At 41.9% G+C, this 12,342-nt stretch overlaps 1 protein-coding gene across 1 annotated transcript; it reads left to right on the top strand.

The window, feature by feature from the left end:
* Positions 1–4,915: 4,915 nt before the first annotated feature.
* On the top strand, positions 4,916–11,859 carry LOC120932678 (gastrotropin-like). The gene is made up of 4 exons (XM_040345227.1): positions 4,916–5,051; positions 5,604–5,776; positions 7,529–7,618; positions 11,749–11,859. Exons 1-4 carry the CDS (start codon positions 4,985–4,987, stop codon positions 11,800–11,802), a joined length of 384 nt encoding a protein of 127 aa, XP_040201161.1. The 5' UTR covers positions 4,916–4,984; the 3' UTR covers positions 11,803–11,859.
* The last annotated feature ends 483 nt before the right edge of the window (positions 11,860–12,342 follow it).

Here is a 12,342-nt window from a genome sequence, read left to right as displayed (position 1 = left end):
CTGGGTAAGAGATGTACAGGATGATATTCGTATATCACACTGAATCTGTCCAACAGCATCATTAAGGCATCTGTCACAGTGGACTGGAAGTCCCTCAGCTTCGAGATGAACTTGTCCAGTTTGGTATTGAGCTCAAAGGCTAGTAGATCCATATTCAGAGTTCCCATCTGGAGCATATATCAATCTGAACATCTTCTGATGAAGGGACCATTCCCCTAGATCCAGACTCTGCTAGATGATTCACGTATGTCACTCCTGTGGCCTTTTCCAACTATATCACCACAGTATGGCCCCCACAGAGTGTTTGTCCAGAGGGGAAGAGACAACCTGATGCCTTAAAGTTCAAGATAAATTTATGGGGAGGGGAGTGTCCTCTGTTGACCTTTCTAAAACCCCGAAAAGGCTAGCTTCTGTCATAATAGTCATCCATTGAAGGAGAAGAAATTGCCTACATGGAGGGACAAATACATCAGCCACTAGAAAAAGGACATCCTTGAGATGGCACTGGGTCAAATTTCGTTGTCCAGGTACAAAGGAGATTTTTTCCACTTGCACAGGATTTCCTGCCACAGGGTCAAAGTTTGAAACTGAGCAAAAGTGCTCACTTTGAAGGTGATCATTAGACCTCACATACTAGAATGAAGAGAGTACCACTGGTTGTGATGAAGACTCTAGACGTGGTCCTGAAATTTGTGAGGCTCCTCCAGCAGGAGAAAAAGCTTTACCAGATTAGTGTCCAGGATTAAGATTACAGACAATAAATTGGGGGTCAAATATTCAGGATCCAACCAAAGTCACACTTGGTACGTAGCATCAACTGAATGTGGTCCTTCAAAATCTGGTAAGAGTCTGCTCACATGAGAAGATTGCCAAGATAATTCACAATTGGGATGCCCCTGAGGTAGTAAAATGATCAAATGGTGTCAAAGACCTTTGTAAGACCTTTGTAAATACTCAAGGAGAGAGACACAGTTGAAGGGAATAGCCAGAAGTTGGTGACAGTCATAACCCATGGTGAATCGGACAAAATGTTGGTGGCTCTGACAAATCAGGACATGAAGATATGTATCTTAAATATGATGCCCAGAAGTCTCTCTAGTGGAAAGAAACAACTAGTGGAAAGGGTCACACGCTAGCTCCAGCTGTCCATACCACGCTCTTGGATTGTCCGTTTGGATATTATTTGGATTTTTTATATCTTTTATATCTTTTGAGTAGTGGAGCTTTTTAAGATTTTAATACATTTCCGTTTTTTGGATTTACACTATGTGGAGGATCTCCCTTTCTTTTTCATATGTTTGACATCTGGGAAAGTTTTTTTGGTTTGGACATTTGATCCTGTCACATCGGATCCCTGCTTTGGAGTTACCAATCCTGGAGTAGGTGCTGTGGATGAGAGAGGAGATGACTTTAAAACATAGGTGGGTTTGTCAGAGATCTTGGTGAAATTGTTCTACCAAGGTCACTTGATCGCATGGAAGCAGAGACTTGACATTCTTGGATCCCGAAGGACCATTGTCATTGGTTAACCGATGAAGCTGACTGATGGTCTGATGTGCCTACACACCATCGGTTAATGAACCGATCGTGTCAGAGCGCGGTGACGTAAAACACAACGACGTGCTGAACAAAAACGACGTTCAATGCTTCCACGCATGCGTATACTTGATTCTGAGCATGCGCAGGTTTTTAACCAATGCTTTTGCATACTAAAGATCGGTTTTGACCTATCGGTTAGGCGTCCATCGGTTCAATTTTAAAGCAAGTTCTCATTTTTTTGACCGAAGGATAACTGACCGATGGGGCCCACACACGATCGGTTTGGACCGATGAAAACGAACCTTCAGTCCGTTTTCATTGATTTTGACCGATCGTGTGTACGCGGCCTTATGGTCTGTCTGAAGTTTAAAAAATGGAGATCCTTCCACATGAAACAAAGTAGCCTTATTTAAACGTGAAGGAAGCAGAAGGTTAAGAAGTCTATTTTTAAGTAAAATCCTTTCAAAAAGGATATTTGACAGAAAGCGTTCTAGTAATACCAATACTTTATTAGAACACTTTCAGTCCTTATTAATGAAGTCGATAAGGAATGAAACAGAAACACTGACGTCCTCTGACAATTGGAGGTTAGGACATCTAAGGGAGATCCCAGCACCCTGTTCAGTTTTTTTGCAACTATTGTACCAATCCTGGAAATAGGCAGCTTAACCCCACTGGTACTATTTGATTTTCATTCAAAAGCTATGTCCTTCCAAGAGAAAAAAAAGTTTTGGCTTTAGATATATTTTAAGTGACCAGTACAAGATAGATTCTGATCAATTGGTACAGAACTGGCACCTATAAACTGGAACAGAAATGGGTCTTCTATTACAAGCTGCCTATAGAGTCCAAGGTTGGAAATTGTCTAAAATGTTTTTGTATGATGTACTACTAACAGTATCCTTCACTGGAAATCCAAGGACATAATATTTTTGAAGAATATCCAATTTTTTTGGCCATATAGTACGTTAGATGCTAAGGTGTCCACAAACTTTTGGTCATATGGTGTGTGCCAGATAAGAATATGCAGCTGTAGAGGTAAAGCACATGTTTTCTTTAAAGTGTCCACAAAAATGTGACCATAAACTGAAGTTTGTCAGAACAACAAAGATAAACAAACCATATTGCTATCGGTGTAAAACATATAAAAGTGCTCCACTTGCCATTCCTTCACCAATGGAAAAATGCACACTTAACAGAGAGATATGGGGGTAGATCCACAAAGAAATTACGCCGGCGTATCTATTGATACGCCGGTGTAATTTCAAAATTCTTGCGTCGTATCTTTGTTTTGAATCCTCAAAACAAGATACGACGGCATCTCGGCTAGATCCGACAGGCGTACGACTTCGTACGCCGTTTGGATCTAAGATGCAATTTTTCGGCGCCCGCTAGATGGCGTTCCCGTCGTAATCCGCGTCGAGTATGCAAATGAGCTATTTACGGCGATCCATGAACGTACGTCGGCCCGTCGCTTTTTTTCCCGTTGTTTGCGTTCAGATTTTTTTGGCGTATAGTTAAAGCTGCTATACTGAGGCGTACTCAATGTTAAAGCGGGGGTTCACCCTATTAAAAAAAAAATAAATTTTTTTTTTATTATACCATTACATTCGGCATCGTAGCGCGAGCTACAGTATGCCGGTCTTACATTTTTTATCCCTGTACTCACTGTGCTATGGATCATTGAAGATTCCGGGGAATGGGCGTTCCTATGGTGAGAGAAGGTGATTGACGGCCGGCCCTGGCACGTCACGCTCCTCCGGAAATAGCCGAAATAGGCTTGGCTCTTCACGGCGCCTGCGCATAGCCTGTGCGCAGGCGCCGTGAAGAGCCGAGACCTACTCCGGCTGTCTTCGGGGAGCGTGACGTGCCAGAGCCGGCCGTCAATCATCCTCCCTCTCCATAGGCACGCCCATTCCCCGCGGGAGTCGGAATCTTCAATGATCGATAGCACAGTGAGTACGGGGATTAAAAATTTAAGACCGGCATACCGTAGCTCGCGCTACGATGCCGAATGTAATGGTATAATGATGTTAAGGAGGGTGAACCACCGCTTTAAGTATGGCCGTCCTTCCCGCGTACAATTTTGAATTTTTTACGTCATTTGCGTAAGTCGCTCGCGAATAGGAATTTGCGTAGAATGACGTCACCGTCGTAAGCATTGGCGGGTTCCGGTTTAATTTCGAGCATGCGCACTGGGATACCCCCAGGGCAGTTCCAAAAAAAGTTGTTTACGTCCGGTCACGACGTACTGACATAAAACACGCCCCCATTAGATCCATTTGAATTCCGCGCCCTTACGCCGAGAGAGATACACTACGCCGCCGTAACTTACGGTGAGAATTTGTTGAGGATTCAAACCAAAGCAACGTAAGTTACAGCGGCGTAGCGTATCTTACATATGCTGCTCCTGGCGCAGATGTATGTGGATCTGCCCCATGCTGTCTATTACTAGAACAGCAATAAGCGCTTTGGGTAAATGGCATCACAAAGCGCTTATTGATGTTCTAGTAATAAACAGCACATCCCTCTGGTGAGTGTATATTTTTACCATTGGGGAAGCACAACAAAGTGTTTATTGCTGGTCTAGTAATAGACAGCATATCCCTCTAGTGAGTGCGTATTTTTACCATTGGTGGAGGATTGGCACTATGGGTGTTTCCAAGCGTTGGGGAAAGGCTGAAGTGGAGCACTTTTATATGTTTTACACCCGTAACAATATGAACTGTTTATTTTTGTTGTTCTGACAAACTTAATTTTATGGTCACATTTTTTTTGGACACTTTTAATATTTTAGCAGTGCATTTTTGTTCTAATTTGGTTATTGGTGTACTTTATATCTACACTTATTGCTGTCTAATTTTCACTGACAGAGCGCTGACTTTATTTTACTATTTTGACTTTAAAGTGTATTTCCACTTTTGGTATAGCACCTACTAAATTGTTACATGTTCTTATTCACATAAAATATATATAGCGGTATATATTTTTTATAATTACTATATATTTAGAAACATGTAACAAATATATAATAGGGGGTTCTCAAATGTAATTGCAAATGTAAAAAATACTCTTTAAGCTTACAGATAAGTTCATTCACATGATCTTTATCACTCTTTGAGTAAATCAGCCTTGAGAATTACTACGGCAAAAAGGAAATTTCCATTGTTCCTGAGTAGCTGGATCATACTTGGATTTCAGGGCAATAAAAAGTGTGCTTATCTGCAGTTCAATAACACCAATACAGGTGAGTCACCTGGTGGCACTCCCTGGAATTAGACGACTGGACAATGGGGATTTGTAGAGTGCTGGTGGTAAGCATCGAGGTGGGAGGGGTGAGGGGGAAAAAAAACATTTAAATAGCCATAGCAGCTCACTGTAACAACTTATCCTTCTCACTACACCTTATCTTGTTCTATAGCCCTACTAAACTTGCAGAGACACCATGAGTTTCAGTGGAAAATATGAGGTGGAGAGCCAGGAGAACTACGAATCCTTCATGCAGCTAATCGGTAAGAATATATTTTTTGGTCTAATTTAGTACAATTTTTGGTCTAAATTAGTACATTTTCAATATTTTTTTATAAACATACTCGCGTGCCTCACCCAATTTTGTACACTTCAAAGATCTTTTGTGCTATGGCCGTGCACATCAAAGCAACGGCTTTACCTAAAGTGGAAGTTTATGACCGGTGGGAGGAGGAGGCTCCTGCCATAATCAGGCCACTGAGCTTCAATTGATCAAATTCTTGCACATACGCACAGGGCTTACATCATCCATAGCACCCAGCTCCATTTTTTGCATCGTTTATACACAGCAGAGAGTGTACCTACACATAGTTAGGAACAAGTAGAGAGTTTTTTATTTTTTGCCAGAAAAGACTTTGCATGTTTCCCCCCCCCCCCAAAAAAAACTCTCCCTCTCAGCTATTTTGAGCCTTTTTTAAAGTCTGTCCTACACCTGCGCCTCCCCCCATTTTTTATTTAAATTCCCTATCACCCTGTTTGCCAACAGGAACATAGAGGTGATAATTCAAATGATAAAATTTGTACTTCTGTTCCAGGAATTCCAGCAGAAACAATTCAGAAAGGAAAGGATTTCAAATTCACCACAGAGGTGGTGCAGAATGGTGATGATTTCACCTGGTCCCAGATCTACCCAGGCCACACCATGACCAACAAGTTCACCGTTGGGAAGGAGTCTGATTTGGAAACCATGAGTGGGAAAAAATTTAAAGTAAGTAGAACCTGGGATTGGTATTAATGTGACAGTATTCAGATATGGCAATTAGAAATGACAGCATGAAAACTCTTGGTACATCATTTTAGTGTGGGCATCAATGGCAATCTAGCTGCACATGCCAGTGTTTTTAGAGTGAAGGTTCTCTCATCCTGACTTGAAATAGATAAAGCAGAACAGGCTCTTGTGCCGAAAGCTAGTTAAAAGCTGGCTGAAAAAAATCTGAGATCCCCCCCATCTGGGCTACACAGCAGGGTTTGGTGAATGTTCTACTGTGTCTATTGTATTTTGACAGTCAGCCTTGCCGGCTGTTAAAATACATAAATCAGTGCCTACATCTGATTGGATGCAAGAAAGAAAACAAATGCAGGCACCTCTGAGTTAGACTGTAAAGTGTGTATTCATAAAATCACATAGTAACTTACATCAAGGATTACATTGATCTGTTTGGATGCAGACACTGTTCGTCTGACATTTTTCCATTGGATGTTGGGCTGGAGAAGCAACTGGTCCACCCACTGAGAAAATTTTGGCCAATTAATCAGGAACTGGCTGAAATTCGCTCCGTGTATGGCCAGCTTAAGTCTGCAGTGTGATTATATCTATAACCACAATTTTTTGTGGCTACACAACTCCTGTGCCCCTAGAGCCTTGTACACACGTTCGGACTTTTGACCGTGCAAAAGTCCGCCGTGAGTCCGTCGGAAGTCCGACGGAAAGAAAGAGAACAGGTTCTCTATCTAAGGTCCGTCGGACTTCCATTAAAAAAAGGCACTTTTTTTTCCGCTGAAAATCCAGCCGTGTGTACGAGGCATAGGGGTAAATAAATAAATAAATTGAATACTGTAGCTGTTCAGCCATCAAAACTGTGTGTACGTTTATTCTGAGCATACAGGAAAAAAAATCAAATGTTCGTAGTCTATATTCTTGGCAATTTGAATGCGTGAATGCAGAAAATACCCCATTATGGTCACTAGATGGCACTGAACAAATTTTGTACTATGATTTGTCATCTAGTAGCCATAATGTAGTATTTTCTACAGGGGAATAAAAACCCTGTCTGCAAATGGATACTGTTGACCGTATGGTCGTGATCCACCCAGATCTCTGGACTGCCACCCGGCTTAGCCTTTCAGAACTCCAGTGAGAGTGGAGAGGGAGCAGAGCAGACAACGATGACTGGCAGTCACCAGCTCTCAGCGTTTTTTGATCACTCAGTTCTCAGCCTTAGAGCCAGCGGGGGACAGCATCGGACCAATGCTGCATCCACCTGGGTGAGTATGATTTTAACAAAAAACAAAATAAGTAAAAATCAAAACTTCTCTTTTAGGGTCCTTTCACACGGGTGGTCCGCCCGGCAGACTCCACTTTGCTCAGCGAGGGATCGATCCGCTGATCCCCACTGAGCAGGCGGATGACAGGTCTGTCTCCGCTCACTGTGCAGAGACAGACCTATAAGAGCCTCTATGGGGAGATTGGTTGTCCTCTATGGGGAGATCGCTGTCCAATCCTCCAGACGGATGGAAAATAGGACCACCATCCATCTGGATTTCATGGACAGGATCAGATCAGATAGCAGTGGGGGTCAGCAGACTTGTCACCGCTGTTATCCACTGCTCCATAGGAGTAAATGGAGGCTTCGATCAGGTCCGCCTAAAAAACTGACCTGATTGGAAAGTTTGTGTGAAAGGGGACTTCATTACAATACAACCAGCATATTACTTCCTAAGAATCTTTTATTTGTTACAGGCAACAGTCCAGTGGGATGGCAGCAAAATTGTTGTAGACTTTGGAAAATACAAACATACATCTGAGATTGCCGGAGGAAAACTGGTAGAGGTAAGCATCTATTTTATTAAATTTAGCATGCTTTGAAATAAAATAAACATATTATCTACATTTTTTGGATGTATCCAATAAAGCAAAGTTTAATAACCCAGAGCAATCTTAGATGAGACATCTTAGGCCCCATACTCACGACCAAACATGTCTGCTGAAACTGGCCCGCAGGCCAGTTTCAGCAGACATGTTTGGTCGTGTGTGGGCGCGAGCGGGCCGAATTCCAGCAAACATTTGCCCGCTGGGCCTTTTCCCAGCAGACAAATATTCCTGGACTTGTTTTAAAACAGCCCGCTGGAATTCAGCCCGCTCGGACATGTACGGTCGTCAGTACAGACCTACCGTACATGTCCAGGCGCCCGCCGTCCCTCGCATGCGTCGAATGACTTCGACGCATGCGTGGAAGCATTTTAAAGGCGGGCCGCCCACGTCGCCGCGTCATTGTCGCGGCGACACCGCGTCATCGACGCGGCGACACCGCGGACACGCCCCGCGTATTGTTTACGCGCGGACTTCTGTACGATGGTGTGTACAACCATCGTACAGAAGCCCTCTGGCAGACATGTATGGTGAAAACGGTCCGACGGACCGCTTTCACCATACATGTTTGTCCGTGTGTACCCGGCCTTAGATGTGCATCTTTAGAAACGCAACATGCGGGAATATGAGAAATATAGACACCATACCTCCCAACTTTCTGAAATGGGAATTAGGGACACCTACAAGCAAAACTATGCAGGCATAAGACACACCCCTGACCACGCCCCCTTAAAGGAGAATTGTACAAAAATACAAGATTGTGGTTAAACCCACAAGTGCTTTTTTATCACTACTATTCCTTTATATTGGCTTTCGGAAATTACAAATGCAGCAATTTAGAAATCAGATGAAACGTTTAGCACCGGGAAACACTTTTTGATGGATAAAAACGATATAGATCAGACCAAAATGAGGGACAAATGAGGAGAAATCAGGGACAGTCCCTCAAAATCAGGGACAGTTAGGAGATATGTTGACAATGACACACGTGCACCCACACAGGTAGAACACAATGGACTATTGTCTTTATTCAACCTTACCTACTATGAATCAATTGTCTGGAATCACTGCTTTTGGAACCCATTGACAAGGGTACTACTAGAGCCAATGCAACTGCTTTGGGGCCTAGAAGTACAGAGGGTCACTGCACTGCCAGGCTTCACAATCATTTATCAATTAGCAATAGTTTGGCATTAACTTTTTAATAAACTAAATGTATGTACACAGTTTGAAAACATCTCTGATTGTTATGAAAGCAATTAGTATTTTATCATGGGAAATGTGCTTGAAATGAATATTAGGGAGGCAATGTGGCCCCTTACAGCTGAATTCAAGGCAAAAGGCCAAAAACACAGATGAAATACATATATGGGAGATTTTATACATTTTCCTGCCTCATAGCACAGTCCTGTCTGGCAGGACAGGAGAACTGATTTTTTGGGCGCAGGTTAGTAACATTTAGAAACACCCTACCCCATATCTTCCAACTGTCAGGGCCGTCTTAATAGCATCATGGGCCCCTGGGCAAAGTAATGCTCTGGGGCCCCTACAATGATGAAAGTGCAGGTGAAAATACATCAAGTAGGTCGGAGGCAGACTGCCTCCCCTGTGTATCTATCACTCTCAGTGCCATCATGGGGCCCCCAATTTTGGGGCAACGTGGGCTCAAGGACCAGCTGCTTTGGGGAAATTGCATGGGCCCCCCATGCAGTTGGGGCCCCTGGGCAGTGCCCAGGTGTGCCCTCTCATTAAGAGAGACCTTCCAACTGTCCCTAATTTTGAGGGACTGTCCCTGATTTTGAGCAATGTCCCTCTGTCCCTCTTTCCTCCTCATTTGTGCCTCATTTTGGTCTGATCTATAGAGTTGTATATAAAATGAATACAATTAATGTTTTTTAGCGCTGCACTTTTTTGTATTTATTTGCCTGGACTTTGTTTGTGTGCTGGCTGCTTTTTGGGTCATACCTCTTTCACTAATTTTTCTAGTTAGCGCAATTTTTCCCCCACATATCCTTGTATATAAAATGCACTTTTTATTTTTCAAAAAGTGTTTCCCGGTGCTAAACCTTTCATCCAATGTCTAAATTGCTACATTTGTAAATTTTAAAAGACAATATACAGTAAACAATATAATGGTAAAAGAAGTCCTTGTGGATTTAATTAACTTTTTGGTTAATTCTCCTTTAAGGGGGTGTGGCAGGGGGCATGTCCTCTGCCTACATACGTTTGTTAGTAGGTGTCTCTCATTCCTATCTCAAAATGTTGGGAGTTATACCTACCCACCTCCACCCTATGACAGGGCAATGAAAACAAAAACAGCAGACTAAAAAGCATATCTCTCTGTCACCTTGCTCTCTTCCCAGCCATAGCATATTCATGGCATGGCATCACAACTTATTGACACCATAGGGTACTTCTACCCTCACCCAGTCTGTATGCTACAGAGACCGCAAGTGCATAGCTCCCAACTGTCCCTGATTTCGAGGGACAGTCCCTAATTTCGAGCAATACCCCTCTGTCCCTCATTCCTCCTCATGTGTCTCTCATTTTGGTCTGATCTATATAGATGTATATAAAATTCACTTTTTATCTGTCAAAAAGTCCTTTAATCGTTAAACCTTTCATCTGATTTCTAAATTGCTGCATTTATAAATTCCAAAAGTCAATATAAAGGAATATTAGTGGTAAAAAAAGCACTTGTGGGTTTACCCAATCTTGTTTTTTTGTACAATTCTCTTTTAAAGCGGTTGTAAACTCATAAAAAAAAAAAAACAATTTAAGCAATATTACAATTTACATGTGTATTGAGAAAAAATGGGCACCAAGAGTAAGCCCAAAAATCGTTCTTACTGTAAAAAGACTGAGTTTTGTAATGCTGCTGCTCTGTTATAGCTGTCGCCATTACCACTGTGGTCTTCCGTGTCTGTATTCCTAGTAATTTCCGCCTGCGTTACATTTCTCTCCCCGTAATCTCGCGCATGCGCACTAATTGCAGTGTCCAAGCCTCGTCTTAGTTTCCAGTTACTATGGAAACGAACGTTGAGCGAATCAGAGATAGATCCTGTTGCTGGCATCGCGGGATCTCGGGGCTGACGTCGACAATAGGAAATGACGCAGCCCGGTATAGACGCTGCATTTGTCCGGTCGGGTCTCAGCCGGCCGGAAAGTTTTTACAAACGGCGCATGCGTGGGCTACGTCATGAGCCACAATTATACATATATCTTGCAAGGAAGGCAGGTAAGGAGACAATCTTCTAATGCAGTGGTTCTCAACTCCGGTCCTCGGGACCCACTTACAGGCCAGATTTTAAATATTACCTTGAGGAAAACGTTTCAGTTAATTTCAGTTATTTTGAAAACGTTTCAGTTATTTTGAAAACGTGACCTGTTAGTGGGTCCCGAGGACCGGAGTTGAGAACCACTGTTCTAATGCAAATGTATATAAAGCCTGCAAGTGTCCACATAAAGAAAAGTTATCAGAATGGGTTTACAACCACTTTAAGGGGGCGTGTCCTATGCCTGCATACTTTTGCTGATAGGTGTCCCTCATTCCCATCTCAAAAAGTTGGGAGGTATGCAAGTGGCTGATACCATGTCAATTAAAAAAAATACTTTTAATAACATATAGATTTATACAAAGCAATAATGTGTGTCTTTTTTTATCTGTCTGGAGTTCAGCTTTAACATTTTAAAGTAAATTCCTACATTCGAATTTGGTATCAGCCCCTCGTAAAATACCCTTTACAGCAGCATTCAGACTGGGAGAGGGTGGGGGTGACACTATGACTTTGGAGTCGTACAAGTGTGAATGGAGCATGAACATGTAATGCTGACCCATATTACTCTGTTGTCCAGAGAAAAGCCAAATCTGCCTATTTGACTGCAGCTCCTGCCAAAGTACACCCCATTCCAAACCCCCAAGTTTATTTTTATTAAAACCCCAGGCGAAATAGAGGCTTTTCCGGGATGTGTGTGTGTGCATTGGTCCATAAGGTCTATAGATTAGTGTTCAGCAGTTGTCAGGAATGCACATAGTGAACTAAATCATTACATTTAATCCTTTTAATTCACCTTATTTTATTTTATTTCAGACATCAGAAGCTGGTGGAGTTACTTTCAAGAGAACTAGCAAACGACTTGCATAAGAGAAACCATCTTGTTTTTTTTTCAAAAATAAAAAATAAATAAAGTTTTCATTAAAATTTGTATTCTGTTTTGTTTATAATTAGTGACTAATTATGATGGAAAGTGCATGATCATTCCCTTGGTGAAAGAAAAGATGTCATAATGCATAGCACCTAATAAAATATATATATATATATATATATATATATATATATATATATATATATATATATATATATATATATTTTTTTTTTTTTTTTCAATATCTGATTCCTCTCAGGAAGTTAATGGAGATTTGGAGGATTGACAGCATAGCTCATTTTAATTTATAAAAAATCTGAACTCCAGGCAGAGATAAAAGCCACATACTGATGCACCTCTGTATTCATAAATTAATTTTTAACCACTTAAGCCCCAGACCATTTTGCTGATCAAAGACCAGGCCACTTTTTGCAATTCGGCACTGCGTCGCTTTAACTGACAATTGCGCGGTAGTGCGACGTGGCTCCCAAACAAAATTGACGTCCTTTTTTCCCCACAAATAGAGCTTTCTTTTGGTG

The sequence above is a fragment of the Rana temporaria genome, chromosome 3 (assembly GCF_905171775.1).
Source record: "Rana temporaria chromosome 3, aRanTem1.1, whole genome shotgun sequence".
Taxonomy (NCBI): Eukaryota; Metazoa; Chordata; class Amphibia; order Anura; family Ranidae; genus Rana; species Rana temporaria.
This window is presented reverse-complemented; position numbering and strand designations above follow the sequence as displayed.